The 16,562-nt window shown below is 40.1% G+C and overlaps 1 protein-coding gene across 1 annotated transcript in view; it reads right to left on the minus strand.

The window, feature by feature from the left end:
• LOC139736462 (arf-GAP with GTPase, ANK repeat and PH domain-containing protein 1-like) overlaps positions 1-16,562 on the minus strand; it is a 186,812-nt gene that overhangs the window by 29,405 nt on the left and 140,845 nt on the right. The window contains exons 5-6 of the mRNA XM_071647213.1: positions 6,393-6,527; positions 4,069-4,433 (exon numbers count right to left, since the gene is read on the minus strand). Coding sequence (XP_071503314.1) covers positions 4,069-4,433; positions 6,393-6,527 — 500 coding nt within the window. The remainder of the gene's footprint in view (positions 1-4,068; positions 4,434-6,392; positions 6,528-16,562) is intronic.

Here is a 16,562-nt window from a genome sequence, read left to right on the forward strand (position 1 = left end):
GATGGGACCAGAGATGGAAACAGCAAGGGGAGGGGATAAAAGGAGGGAGAAAGAGTCAACTCAGGAGCTGACCCAGGGAGAAAGAAAGGAGGGTAAAGTAAGGAAGATGCAAGAAGGCAAGGGAGAAAAGAAGGGAAAGATATATACAATGCACAGGAAAAGAAAAAAGAGAGGGGTATGGGAAGGGGGCAAGGAAGGAAGTGGGAGGTAGGCAAGCAGGGGAACGTAGGCAGATGGGGGGGGGGGGGGGGGGGGGGCACGATGCACAGGAACCGGCATCAAGGGTTTCGCTTTCAGGATGGTAGCCATGACAAGAGGCCCGAACCATTCTCTCATGCCACTCACGGCAACATAGACTGAAACACTTGGCGTGACAGCCGACCCGGGCGACTTGCCGTCCAGAGACATGAGAACGAAGTTCTGCGGGATTGCGAGTGGTTCATGGCATCAAAACTTTGTAGCCAAGAGTGACAACTGAATCAATAATCAGGCAGTAATCTCCAATTTGGCTTATCAGACTATCTAGGTATTCTCCTTTTGCCAAGAGCGACATCAATTTTAGCAGATTTCACCAGATTTCTGTTAAACTTCAGCTCCCTATCTCTCCTTTTAAACAATCTAACAAATTCAATCACCAAGAAGTTTGTACTTGGTAGGAGTGAATTACTATTTATAGTGCATTCTCCCAAATTTGACCCTACATTGCTAAAAATATGCATCAGTGGAATCAGAATTTCTGGGAAAATCAGTTTGCCTCAATCAGACACAAATCAAGTTATGCAGAGTTGGCCTACACGGAGAAGGTAGCAAACATTTACAGCGGAGGTTAAACATAGCTCCGTGAAAATTTTCTCTCCAATTTCTCACAACTTCGAGAGTTTCCACACTCTCACGTTACTGAACCGAATGTGATATGTGATAATGATTGCAAGTCACAATGCCGCTCTCCAAAAAACAGCCAACCTCTAGCAGCTGGGAGGTTGTGGGGTCACCATGGTTACTGCCGCTAAGGTTAGGGTCAGGTGGTTTCAGTTTTAGATGTAACGCCCTCCTCTCCTGACAGCTCCTGTATCTCTACACGTTTATCTTCACATGAGTCGGGTGGATTTTACATCGGTGCTGAAGCATATGTACTCTTTTGGCCTCTCCATTCATACTGGTGTCTAAGTTTAAAGGACAAGTTCACCTTCATAGACATGAGGGTTGAGTGAATGTAGCAATATTAGTAGAACACATCAGTGAGAGTTTGAGCAAAATCGGACAATCCTTTAAAAAGTTATGAATTTTTGAAGTTTCTCCTCAGTCACGGCTGGATCAAAAGACTACTATGGCTTGTGATGTCACATGAGTACAATGATATAAAGAAAGAATAAAGAAAATTCAACATATTTCCATTTTTCTAGCATAACAAAAGAACACTCAACTTCTCTCTTTCAGAAGGCAGGGGGAACAATATTACCCTTAACATACGTCAATAGCTAGTCGAAGAAGTGTTCACTTTATTCAAAAAGTAAAGTCGTGTGAAATTCCCTTTTTATTTTCCTTATATAGTTGTACGCATGTGACATCATACACTGTAGTAGTCTTCTCTTCCAGCAGTGACTGCGCAGATACTTCAAATATTTGTAACTTTTGAACGGATTGTCCAATTTTCCTCAAACTTTCACTGATGTACTCTACTAATATTGCTGCATTCTCTCAATCCGTATGTATATGAAGGTGAACTTGTCCTTTAAACAAGCACAAGATGAATCCCTCAGTGATCTATCACTTGGTCTACTCCCACTTCGTCTAATAGCCATTTAGTCTCAACCCACATTGTCTAATCCCATTTCGCCTACAACCAGTTTGTCTAATGACCATTTAGTCCAATTGCCACTTTGGCTCATTACTAGTTGGTCTACTTTCAGATGGGCTTTGCCCATTTCGTCTAAATACCCATAGTTTATCAGACAAAATGGGAAAAAGTCCAAGGAGAGAAAAATTGCAATTGGACCATCTGGTCATTAGACAGCATGATAATTAGCCAAACTGGGCTTTAGAGTAAGTGAGAATTGGACCAAATGGGAATAAGACAAAGTTGATACGAGACTAAATGAGCTTAGACGTAGTGGTGTTAGAAGAACTGGGAAGTAGACCATCTGACAGTAGATCAAGTGGCAACTAACCAGCTCCTTTGCTTTTATTTTCTAAGATTATATGCTCCTTTCCCTAGAGCCATGCTTATTTCCAACCCACTACTGTTGTCAAATTCCTATCGTGCATCTCAACCCACTTCTGTTGTCAAATTCCTATCGTGCATCTGAGAAGCACACACTGAGGATCAAAGAGAAGTGAGACATCCAAACGTTTTAAGCCTTTTTTCTTTACTTTAGGGCAGTTTGGACAGCCTCCAGTCTCTACATTCATAAATTAAACCATCTTGACTCATACACATGACATTTTGGTCATGACTTGAGTGAAATGGTATTGAGTGATGCTCATCCTTACTTAACATAGCTTCAAGCTGAGCTATGTTCCTGTATCCCATGAAATATGGAGTTATAACCTTTTTTGGTTTATGGCTTCATTGCAAACTGCTTTAAAAATAAATCACTTGTATCTTGGTAAATGTGTCCCAATAACCCCACTGAAGTTTATCTAATACGAGTTTCCATCTTTATGTTGATAATTGGAGAATTGGCCTGTGCAAAGGTTGTAACTATCTTTCTTTACCAAGTTAAGGAAGCTTGAACATGATCAATGATGCTTCATCTTGTCTTATGTGCTCATCTCTCACAAGTGGGCCTAAGGTAAATTTTGAATCCATAATGGGTCAGAAAGAAACCTGAAAAGTGCTTGGGCACTGGTTTTCAGAAAATTGTACAACTCTTAAGATTTCAGGAACCAATGACATTAGCAGATGCACATTGTATAGAGTAGATGATTCTTTAATCTTTGTCCACTTTAATATTTCAGGTCAATACTCCTGCACTCCAATTTGACATTTTCATCACTTTTTCCTCAATGCTAATCCCTGCTGCTATAATCCGTTTCGAGAATTACCATGACATACCTTGTCCTCTCTGCTATTATTCTTCAGAATCAAACTTGTTTCAGCCTTCTTCCTTGCCTTGCTTGGGCCTCCTTGCTCCATAGGGCAATAAGTCAACTACACCTCCTTGTGCAATCTCCATTACGCATATCGTAAGGCTGCGGGATTTTTCTTACTGAGGGATTTCCCCCGCCCCCTTTATGAATTAAAGGCCATGCTCATAGCAATGTCATTTTGTGTCGCTGGGGTGGCAAGACCTTGTATCTCAAATTTTGATGAAAATTGCTTTTTTGGATTAACTGTTAGATAATCAGTCAAGTGATGTCCTGTCTAAATCCTGGCTTACCTCAAAAATTAAGCCATCATGGCATGTCAAAGGAAATGCAATCTCATTTGCTATAATGCCTTGACTACTATGTTTTCTCGCTGTCTTGAACATTTGACCATTTTGAGATAGAGGTCTTGTCGCCCCAAAAGATCAAAAGATCTACATTTCGTAAATGCCTTGCAGATTTCCTTCTCTAATAGATATTGTATCAAGTATAATTAGTTTTCTATGTTAGAAAATATATGATGTACGTTGTATTTAAATATTAATAGCCATTTCAACCAACCATGTAATAATTTTTCGTTTGTGTTTAGCTTTTAGTATGAAGATCAAGGTGACCAATCTCGACTAGCACGTGTGCTAACTTTGGGTTTCCTTGTTAACAACAACTTTGTAGAGTTACGCTACATGTATCACATTTAAATCTCAAATGTCTTTATTTAATCATGTTATTGTAAAGGAGTAATAGATAAGTATTTTTTTTCATATATGTATGTAAATACAATTGTGTAATGATTGAAAATGTACATGTTCAAATGTTGTTGCTAATAAAACTTCAAACCTCAAACTTCAAACTCCAATAGTGATACATATAGCTAATCATTTACATCCATTTTTCTAAATATTACAGAATTTTCTTTTTGTTCTTTTTAACTCCTCCTTTGACTGCGTAAGAGAAATTGGTGAATGATTCTGAAGGACTTACCGTGAAGAGATTTGATTTCCTTCTCGACTTTCTTGTGAAGTTTGGGGTACTGCTGGGGCTGGGTTGGAGCGGGCCCCTGTCGGAGCCGTGGTTGGAACCCTGGCTCCCCTCGCGGATTGAGTCCCTGCTCCCCTTGCGGGAGCCCATGGATCCCGTGCCCCCTTGCCCCTGGCCCTGGGCGTGCTGGTGCTGGCTGTTGGAGTGGTTGGCACTGGGCGCCGACAGCGAATTGGGGCCTGGGAAGGGGCCCGACCCCGGGAAGGGGTTACTCCGCCCCGAGTGAGGGGTACTGGGGAGGGAGTTTGAGGAGTTTGAGAGGGACACCATCGGGTGATAGTGCTTCTTCTCCACTATTAATTGGGCGGCTGCAGTGGTAAGTGAATATGAGGGGAAGAACACACACACAAAAACAATTTGTTACAAGTGAACATAGAAATCTTTTCCTCTACTGTCAATATGCTTTACATTTCATTGAGATATCACTTTCTTTTCAAATGCTTGGAATTCCTTTCAAACTACCATATCATCACAAGAACAATATTAATGAGTTTTGCTGATGGGAACAGCACTGTAATGGCTTTCTAATTGCTGTGCTAACTGCAAACAGAAAGTGTTATTTTTGGTTAATTACATGTGTCAACCCTGCAATTACAGTAATCAAGGCCAACGCTGTGTGAATGAAAAAAGAAAAATCCATAGCGTAAAAGCCATGCCTCATCTGCTAGAGGAGTCTGAGGTCCAGACATGGTTGTTTCACTTCCTCACTTCCATCAATGTAATACATATAATCTTAGCATTGGTAGCCTAATTTTCAGAAGAGGTGATTAATCATACACACATACATATGTACAAAACACAAACCTACTTTATCTACTTCTTGGGCTATCATTACAGATTTCTGGCTTCTTTTCTTCTATGGTGTAAAACCTCTAGTTTAGTTCTTTTCCCTTTTTGCATCCAAAAATCAAGCCACTCCTTTCTCTTCATTTAGCCACTGGGGCCTTTCAGTTTTGACTCATCAGCACTTCTTTTTTTTTTCTCTACGTGTTCCCCTATTTATTTTCCCCGCATTACTGTCCCAGTCATCAATTCTGAATTTGAAAATTCTCTGTGAATCGAGACAGACCATCCCTCCAGATGATCGGAGATAGAACGAGCAGTCGATGGCAAAACCAGTCTGGTGCTCTGGCTATTAACACATGGTAAAACATCTTGTTCTTAATGGACACTAACTGCTGTGGGGAAAAAAAAATAATAATGGTTGGTGGGATTGCTTTGAACTGACATCCTTACTGTATGTGAATACATGATTGTAAAGGGTGTGGTGTATTATTAAAAGGAGAAAAGAGGAGGTGAGAATAAGTATATTGTATATATGGATATACCATTGCCATTTGAACCTCTTCACAACTCCCCACTTCACAAATACACCAAATATAACAGAAGTCCTGTTTTTGGCAATCATTCAGTTTAAAAAAAAAAAAAATCTACAAAGAGTTACGAACAAACTGTTAACACTACAATGACGGATATATGTTTAAATTTTAAAAAAAAAGGGTGAGATTTTGGTAATGGTTAGTGAAAGACATATAAGAGGATGGCAGGGTCACCTTATCTATGATTTGTGACTGTGACCAATATCAATATTCCCTAAAAATAAAATCAAGGTATAAGAAATATATATACTACATATTACACACATTTACATATCAATACATCTCTCTTTCTATCTTTTTGGTATCTTCCCTTTAATATTTGATTTCACCAAATTCATCATTGGCAATCCTTTCATGAAAAAAAAAATGATCTTAATCTCTTCACACTTAGAATTAAAGTAATTTTTATGCTTCAAATTAGGTGTAATCTCCACTGTGCTTAAAATAAAATGATGGCACAGTAGTGTACTCTCTCTACGAACTTACAGTTTGGTGAATGACATCTGGCCTAAAAAATGATTAAAAAAAAAAAGAAACAGTGGTATCAAAAAAGCTTGACAATAATTCCAACACACTGTTTACAGGGTTACTGGCTACGTTGAACTTGGGGCCCTTCTACCAATTTTGAAAATACTGATCCACATCACATCGAGAGGTGCGTGACAAATCCACCATATTGTAGAATTGGCACCAAAAAAACTGGCCCATTGATGATGGCAAGTTTATTGGAAACACACCTTGCGGTGTAATCAGGATCACATTACACCTCAACTTTTGAACATCTACAGAAGGAGAAACTGAAGTTTAACAGCATCCACAGACCCATAAAGATCACTCGGCAAAAAGAAATGTAATGGTTTAATTTTTTTTCCCCCCCTGACCACTCACCATCTTGGAAGACTCGTTCCACGTTGAGTCCATACATTGCACATGTTTCAAAGTAGGGGCAGCGCTTGAGGTCCGCGGCCAGCTTCTTCGCCTTCGTGTCGTCTATGAGCCGTGGCGAGCTCTGCGTTAGCGCATCTGCACGGGAAGAAGAGAATGGGCGATGGAAACAAAATAATGAGCGTGCGAGACAGGTCGAGTGAATGGGGCAGTTTAGTGAAAGTGAGAAACAGGAGAATCAGAATTTAAAAAAAAAAGAGAGAGAGAGAGCCAGTGATAATGGAAGGTGTCTGGTAAAGTCATCGGAAGAGCTGGGGTGGAACACCCTGCTCTGGTTTTGATGTTGGTGTGGTGGTAAATCTACCTTGACTGGAGTCACTGATCATACACACGAGTCAAGGGCAAGTACATTGTAATACATCAGAGGAAAGGATGACAGGACACACAAAAGACACTGTTAAAATGAAAGTGTGTATGAGAGAAAAGGAGGTACAGAGAGAGTGTGTGAAAAGGATGGGAAGAAATTGACAGCCTGGAAGAGTGTTCAGTTCAGTCTGATGCCTATTTCTCTACAGTATAAGATAAAAGAGAAAAGCAAATCTACAGCACTCCAGGTTTACTATTGGCAGTCAAGATGTTTTTGTTTTGTTTTTTGTCAGCAAGTTCCTTAGCCCTTTTAGAATAATTTGTCACTGAAAATGCATCCACTGTACCATGTCTAATCAGTTCTGGCATCTTGGCGAGACAATATATGTATGAGAACATTCAGCATCAGACACATGCATGGCAGGCGTTCAATTCATGCAAATTCTCTTAACATCTTCTCTACATTGATGTCCCCCCCCCCCCATTATTGCCTTCGAATTCAGCCGAAAACATGCAAACTCTCCCCTACCCCCTTCAATTTTGAAGATACAACTTCCTGTACTGCATTCACATCAATCCAGTCTTTTCCATCAATCTCATAATCTATCCAATTCTTGCCACAAACATAAAAATGTATTTTGGGCTTTATATTCTCTTCCATTGACCTCACCCTGTGAGTCAAGCTGGGTGTCTCACACCTGTCCTTTGTAATCATGAAATAAAAAAAAAGAAAATGCGCACTACCAGGAGCAGAAGTTGAAGAATAACTCTTTCAGGAATTCACAGCAGGTACCTTGTTGTACCACATAGGCAGCTCTTTTTATATATCCCTGCTATGGTTTAACACGAGGGAACCCTACAGAAAGTACAAGTACAGTTTTGAGGGGAACTACTCCATACACCGTATATGAATTCATTCTGTCTAGATTTAATGAAACAAACTCCATCCCATTGATGAGTATACGGCAGAGCTAACTGACAAAAAAAATATTGTTAACAAACGTTTTTGAACATCATAGCTCTATAAAATAAAAACGGAAAAACAATTGTAATAACACTCGTTACTGTTTCATTTTGTCAATGTTATGGCCAGTGTACTGTACTAAATCATGAATATAGACCTCTGATATATGTCTGCAGTTCTTCTTGTATTAGCAATATCTAATGAGACCTGTATTGGTGACCTTTAAAGATTGTCCATCAACAAAATCCAGTTTGAGAGTCAAACTGTAACCCTGTCTCATCCTGTCACAAGGATATTACTCACTAAACTTCAGAAATACTCTTTTACAGAGACACAACTCAAACAACAGGAGGTGTTGCTAATAACAGAGGACTACAAAATGTACACTTTGTACATGTTGCATGTACACAACATCAAGCATACATTTTGCGCATAGAACCACCAGCTTGGGGTAAATAAAGAAACAATCCTTGAAAGTGGGTGCTTCAAAATCATTGAAGTACAGAAACAATTAATCAAGATATCCTAGCGATTGCATGTAAACTCACAGATCTAAGGATGACGAAATAACGAAGGCAACAATGATTATAACAATATGGTAATAACAACAATAATTGTAATAACTGCAACAGTATTTATTGACTCTAATAGTAATATTGTTAACAATAACTGTGACAATTCATGAAATTCTTCTGTCGAGATGTTTTTCACTGCAACTGATTGACAAATTGCCCTACATCGAAGGGCAATTTGTCAATAAGTTGCAACGAAAAACTGTGACAATATACAGCATTGACGTTCAATCACTACTCATTTCAAAGCATCTGAAAACAATGTTTTACACAATAACAAAAAATGAAGCAAACCCCTGAAACTTCACAGTTGTGTTGCATCTAATGAAGTACCATATTATGTAAACACTAACAGAAAACAGCAAAGTGCATTGCACTCACCTAGAAGGATTTCCCTAACAGAAAGTCACAGAGTCAAGCATTAGAGACATTAAATATGGTCTCGAAGAATGAAGCACTGAAGCACTGAAGCATGAAGAGAGAAGCACAGACCTTGACTATGAAAGTGAAATCATGCTTCTCCAGCACAGGACTGAAGGGGGGGGGGGGGGCTACTTTAAACGAGGCCTGTTTCCCAAATAAGGTCAAGGCTGACTAGAAACACGGCAAGACAGCAGTTTGTCTCCAGGGTACTGTGTGTGCTTTATCCAAGGAACAATACATGGAAGACACCTCCCCCCTGCCCCAAGTGAACAAAATCCAGGGGTGCACACGTATACATTTGAATTACCATGGTATTTTGCTGATACCATTCTCATTGGCAAAATACCTAACTACTAGATACTGCTGTTATTCATTTGGTACCATTCTGAAGATCACGCTGATATTTTCAGGGGAAAAACAGGGCATCAGAAGTCGTGCTTTCGTGCAAATGCGCCGTCGACAAATTGTGGAATCCATGCATGCATCAGCGGGTCTTTCTGACAATGTAATTGTGCAAGAATTGTAAAGTATAAATACTACCATGGTATTTATGGTAAGCACTGCGCATGTTATCGTCGCTGGGGTGACAAGACCTTGTATTGTATCTGAAATTTTGGTGAAATGACTTTTTTGGATTAATGGTCAAATAATGGGTTAAGTGATGTTCTGGCCAAATCCCAAGTGTCTTACTGACTCCAAAAATGAAGCCACCACGGCATGTCAAAGGAAAGGCTATCCCATTTGCTACAGTGCTTTGGCAACCATGTTTTTTGGCTCTCCTGAACATTTTACATTTTGTAGATACAAGGTCTTGTCGCCCCAGCGACAATATATCTCCTAAGGGCAGAAGACAGGAAGTGTGTCAGGTAATGTGGAGAATACACGGCTGTATGATTGGTAGTATGTCATGACGAGATTTACACTCAATCTCCCATGCACACTTCGTTCAAAGTTTGAATTACCACCCTAAACAATACAATACATCCCAATGTATTTTGTGGTATATTTGCATTCACACCAGGATTTCTCTGGAAATAACGCGCGAAATACCTCACTATTAGAAATACCACAGGATTTCACCGTCAATGTGCATGCACCCAAAGACGAACCCCTTGAGTAAACCCCTGGGGAACAAAAAAGCCCTTGTACCAGAACATCACATTACATACAGAGATGACAGAACCCAGTGATCCCTCTCCCCTCTGTATAAGGAAACTACCCAAACTCCACAAATATCCAAACTAAGGAAAGCCTGGATCAGGCTGTCATACTTTCCATGTGATCAACTTTCTGTCACATGACCTGACCTTTAGTGACAGGGTCATCTCTGAACGAAATCTCAAAGTTCTTTTTTTCTTTTTCATCCTTTCAAACATCTTCAGTAAATGCCATCAGAACCTCTTTCTCTCCCCCTTTTTTTTTTTGTTCGTGGGGAGTTCTGTTTTCTTTTGCACAAAAGAGTAATTCATTACCGATGCAGCGCCAGCTGAGCACTGCAGTCTGAGGTAAAGCAAGATTTGCTTTCATGAGCCCTGGATTTGTACATGGCACAGAAAGCTTACTTAAAAGGCAGAACTTGTCAAAAACCAAGGTGATGGATGGTATAAATTTGAGTAACATTTAAAAAAAAATCATCTTAGAGGGGAATTCCAGCCCATTTAAAAGTTGTCTGATAAGAAAGAGTAAACTCTTACAAGCCCAACAGCGAAAATTTGATAAAATTTTGATGGAAATGAAGGAAGTTATGAAATTTTGAGGTTTTGCTAATGATGATGTCATGACCTTACAGCAGAAAATCTGAATTTTTCAATTCTTTTACAAAATCAATGGAAAGTTGTGAGGTGATGCCGTCATCAGCTCATTCATTTGCATATTCATATCAACTGTTAAACTGCTCATTGAAACTGTTTCTTTGCAAAATTTAGCAAAACATCAAAAGTGGATAAGTTCCCATGCACACGAAGGTCACCACGACAGTTACACCTCTCTCAGTCACTTCATATGTGGCTTCGGTGCGCAGTGATTCTCTCTATGAACAGACTCAGAAGGGTAGGTCCTATAGTTGAAGAGCTTCAGGAGCACTCCTGGGCCAAACTTTGTGTATAAATGAGGTATCAGAGACTAGGAGACAGCTATAGATCAGCCTTGTCTCTCTAAAAATATCTCTAGCAGTCCCCGTCACTGCTCCCTCGAAAAGAGTCACGATCAGGTGATCGAATGATAACGCCTCACAGTTTCCATGGCCGTCTCCATTCACCTCGATGCACTTCATGCAGTAAAAGGGGGACAAGAGATTCTACCCTCTCAATCTATTATGACTATGGGCAAAAAGAGCATCACTATGCCAGTGTGGTTATCTCCACTATGAGTGAGAAATCCTCATGACTTGGCAGAATAACATACAAAGATGGACAATGTCGCCCCAAAATAGTGCCATCTGGCAGTTAATGGTCATATTCATGACAACAGATGGTTCTCTGATAATTTTCTATAATGTGATACAAACCTCCTCCCCCCAAAAACAACAACTCATAAGCCTTATTGAGATGCCGAAATGATTAGACAAGTGTGAAAAGGTTACAGAAGGTGTATACGAAAAAGTACAGTCAAACCTGTCTTAGCTGCCACCTCTCTATAGTGGCCACCTGCCTATAATGGCCACTGAAAAATCCCCCAGACGAAATTACTGTATTGTGGACCCTTTATATAGCTGCCACCTGCCTAAGGCGGCCAGCGGCCACTCAGTTTGCATCCCGTGGTGAATATCTACCTGCGTATAGCGGCCACAAAAATTTAGCTAAACCATTAAATCAGCCATGAATATGATGTCTTTTACGCTCATTGCATGAATTCTACCGAGTCCTAGCTCAGTCACAATCACACAGACACCAGTGACAAGATTAATGCAGCTCTTTGCCACGAAAAGCTGTCTTACTACTAACTTAACTAGATTAGATCTAGGCTTCCCAGGGTTCCCACAGAAATTTGAAAACAGAATTCCATGACTTTTCCATGACTTTTCCATGACTAAATTGCTGCTTTCCATGACTTCCTTTCTGGAACGGTTTCCAAAATCAGACACGTTATGATGGCCTCCACCTCCCCTCACAGCCATCCGTTCCACCCACTATCGTACTCATGACATGTACATCTATTATCATTAGTATATGTCCCGGGAGTTATGTAGAATTTGGGATGTCACAAAACTGGGAAATATGGAAATCATAAACACCAATTATAATAGCAGAGTATGATTACAGAGTATGAGAGTTGCGAGACACGACAAACTGGAAAGCTGCCATAGCCAAGAGGTAAATGCAATTCCATGACTTTTCTATGACTTTTCACAAATTTTCCAAATTCCCTGACTTTTCCCTGACTTTCCATGACCACAAATTTTTCCAGGATTTTCCAGGATTTTCCATGACTGTGGGAACCCTGCTTCCGTAATGCCACCCTGAATAGATTCTACAAAGAAAAAGACGACTCCTAATAACATCTTAGAATTTTACTTTAAATGCTGACTAATTAGTGTTTAAGTTCCTTTGAATAAGGACAATATGGTACTTGTCTGGGTATTGTTTGTTATTTACGTAAGCTTCACACATTATCAATCTCCATCGAACTCAGCACTCGTGAACCCCGTTCATGCAAACCGGTACGAAACAGAGCAGTTCCTCAGGCCCGAAATGTTGTTCTTAAAATCAAAAGAACAGAAGCAGGCAAAGAAAAAAAAATAAAATGAAGTGAATTGTTCAACAAAAATCCCCATAATAGCTGCACATACAAACTTATTTGCTGGTTGTTGTTTTTTTTTGAAGAATAACACTTTCTGCTATTATAAAATGCAAGTGTTGAAATTCAAAATGGCCACCATCCTGTCCATAGCAGCCACCTGTCTATAGCGGCCACTTATGTTGTTTCCCTTGGGTGGCCGCTATAGACAGGTTTGACTGTATATCACTTAATGAACTTTCCATGATGGAATTAAGGTGGGATGAGTAATTCATACGTCTCTCATTCCCCCCCCCCCCCCCCCCCCGTCTTTCCAAAACTACTTACATATTGAAATGGGATAAAAAAAAGAAAGAAAATGAAAGAAGGAATTCTTCTCTTTTTACTGCCAAACCAGGGCCATAAATTGTACGTGTATGATAAAGTAGAGGAGTTGAAAAACTAAACCCTTTGTATGTTGACTGTAATTAAATGAATAATTTTGTGACACAAACTTAATATTCCATTGAGATTACCTAGTACACACAGCCCTACAGGACTATTTAGCCTCTTTGCCATGCTGCACAATTGTAAACTACAATGCGAGCTGAATGTGCTAAGTGAATTTGGAACAGCATTAAAAGCCATGACACAGTTTATTGTTGATTGGATTATATGGTAATGCTGTTTAGAGTGCATAATGCAATAATGTCATACCAGTTCATAAATGAGGCATGTATACTAGGAACGCACATGGAAGGCTGAATTTGTTCCCATGAATTTTTGGATGGCTTCATATCGCAAACCACTACAGTAGACTCCTAAAATAAAAGTCCCATGGCAGACACTGTTTGGATTACCCAATGGCATGTTCTATGTCTCAGCTGCCATTCACTGGAATGTATACCATAAATCAACCTAAAACAATCTCACAAAGGGAGGGGGGGGGGGGAGGGTGGTGGAAGGAAAAATTCTTGAGTGGAAAACCCCACTACTACACGAACATCTACAAACAGCTGATGTTACTACATAAAACTTTGCTATCATTCTCACATCTACGGATTTCTTGCAAATGTTTGCTATCCTTCTCCTGGCATACCTGTTCACTATCTCTTTGTCCTTGCGGTTTGCACCCAAAGCTGTTTGCTTGGTCATATAGTTCAAGATGATGTACATTCCTTACTATAATATAATCCTGCTGATAAATGGCATCATCTAAGAAGTCAATTTTAGTTACGGAGCACCAGCTGCTTGTGAAATACTGCCATGCATACCATGTAGGGCAGGGTGTTACAAACCCACTTTCCTGCTCGCTTGGGGCAACTATAAAACTTACTGTCAGGCAAGCAAATTGAATGGGCATTTGCCTGTCAAGAAGTGCGGGGCACTTGCCCAAATGTCTATTCTGGCAAGTCGGAAAAATACAATGTAGTTCGAATATTGCAATGCCCTGCATGGATGTTGGAGCACGTTTTATACAAGATGCACAGCTAAGAAAGATGATAACACAGGTGGACAGAGCAGATTCTTACACTTCCTTCCCTTTTCTCCTTCAGCTCCTCCTCCTCCTCCTCCTCTTCTTCTTCTTCTTCCTTCTCCATCTCCTTCTCCTCTTCCTCTCACCACAAATTGCACAGACAAAGTCAAAGTCGGCAAACCTAGCCAGAAGCTAGGAGTCTGGATAAATGTGCACTACCTCTGACATTTGCGGAAATGCTAAATCAAATCAAGGATTTATTGATGTACTGTAGCTCCGGACACCACCTCCCAAAGGGAGCGGACTGTCCAAATCAATGAAAGCCAGCTACGGGGATGTACAATAATATATTACTCTGTACTTACGTGTGAGGATAGGCATAACAAACAAAATATCCTGGAGGATTTTCTTCTTTTTGAAGTGACAACCCACATACAAGAACACACAAAATACACTTAAAAGTTATAATCTCATGAGATATTTGTTATTAAGGGTTGTGAGTCCTTTACTTGGTAAATTTAGCGCCAGGTGACTTCGAATGAGCATGCCAGCGGTGTCTTCTGGGAGACTTTACGGACAAGGATAGACTTGTGCGTCTTGCCAGAAATCACACATTGCTCCTGACGTCACAATGTAGCGCAGACCGATGCAACATAATGTCAAACTGACATATGACGGTCCATTTTCAGGTTGCAGACAGTGGAAAGCTTTTGTCTACTTAACCCATAGAGGACAGTTTGATTTTGCCACAACACGCATTTCCCATAGACGCTTGCCCAAGTATACTCGGGACTCGTCCTCAATGGGTTAATAAGGCCGTACAATGCAAGCACGGGATGTTCTTGTCGGATACAAGTGATAATTCTAAGAAAGCATTATAAGTGCTAAAATATACAAAATACAGTTTTCCTTTTCATGCTTAGCTCCAACTTTCCCCTCCCCTCCCTTCCCCCTGAAACAAAAAAGAAGAAAAAAATGGTGCATGGACCAAACCCTGGGAAAAATAACCACTCTTCATTTCTACTGGCTTGATAAGACATATTTCAAGCCATCTGGGTCTGAGAAACTGCCATCATAATGTTAGAAGATCACTTTGGTCAGAATTTCAATATCTAGCCTCTCCTTCAATATTCATTCTTACCCATTTAAAAAATGCCAAGGTACAAGATCCTACATAGCCTGAAAAGGAGCAAATCCCTTGCAAAACACAATATTACGTAATAATTTTATCGGATCATAAATTCACAATGCAGGCTAATGTATAAAATGATGTGATAGAGGGTGACAAGATATCAAGGCTGCTCATTGAAATCATACCGACAATCAAATTTTATTAGTACCGCCACCTTCAACGATGTGACGTAATGTATACGTGTACTCCCCCACCCCCCCCCCCCCCCCCATGCTGCCTCGATCCTGGTTTTATGAGACAGGTCACACCAATGTCTTGATTACTGAGTCTCTACTGTACCCCCGGGCAGCGACAAACAAGCAAAGAAGTGGGCTAAGCTATGCATATGGCACAGATGGGGACCTCAGCCCAATATTTTCAGATAGGCTGCACAATCTTCTATTCTACTTTCTGTCGACGAGAAAAATCCTTGACTGTTTTCACACGGGTAGAGAAACATAATTGCATTGCTGAATTACAATTACAATTACGATTACTTTACAGTTAGCATATCATCTATACACACTACCAAGGAAGGCTGTGCGGATTCTGCGGGTTCAACCAGTTGGGGACGGGCTGATTTTGCTATAACAAGCATTTTCCATAGACACTTGCCCGAGTATACTCGGGACTAGTCCTCAACGAGTTAAATTTCAGAGCTAGGAGAGGAGATGTGGTTTCTTTCAGAGTTCCAATCAATCACTCTTGAGCGCTAAATAGTGCAGTTTTTCTGCTGAAGTGGTTGAGAGGTTACTGTAAGCTCCACCCCACAAAACACGATTTGAATGTTAATCTGTACATGACTGTTTCATTCCGTAATTCTGGAGAATGTTTCATGAAGAACACCTCTGGATCATCATTTGAATTACGATTCAAATGACCCTCTGAGATTCCAATCTACATTCACACGGCCAAAATGTATTATTTGAATGCAGATTCCAGTGATGCATCACTGGAATCTGTATTTAAATCATGCACTCTCGGTATGTGTGAAATCAATCCTTGTCTACCCGCACTCTGCTTCTACCTCAGTCACCAATAAAAAAGATTCAGGTTACCCCCATTATCTCGGGACACAATGACAAATTTCCTGCTCACTTGTTAATTGCCTAATGATATCTTCTCTTAAGTTTTCGTACATAGTCTGTCAAAGGAAAGGGTAGAGCAGCATATCACAATGAACTTGGTATGCCAATGCTCTGAGGCAAAGAAACTACAGCGCCTATAAAAGCATGTCACGTAATGTTGCACAAAAAAAAAAACAACCAAAACAAACCCTGACACTCAACCATGACAAAAATGATGCATTCATACAATGTTCAATGAAGTCCTTAAGAGCAAAAAATTAATCTCTTTCCAAAAATACTAATCATGAGATTTTGTTTTTCTTCCCTGAGGGGAATCACAGCTGGAGTTTAAATGAACTGTTAGAACTACTCCCATGCTACAGTCCCAGTTGCCAACTTGCCAATTAAAGGTATACAGC

This window comes from Diadema antillarum, unplaced genomic scaffold (genome assembly GCF_040938485.1).
Source record: "Diadema antillarum isolate AM-2024a unplaced genomic scaffold, OU_Dant_1.0 seq00000649_RagTag, whole genome shotgun sequence".
Lineage (NCBI taxonomy): Eukaryota > Metazoa > Echinodermata > Echinoidea > Diadematoida > Diadematidae > Diadema > Diadema antillarum.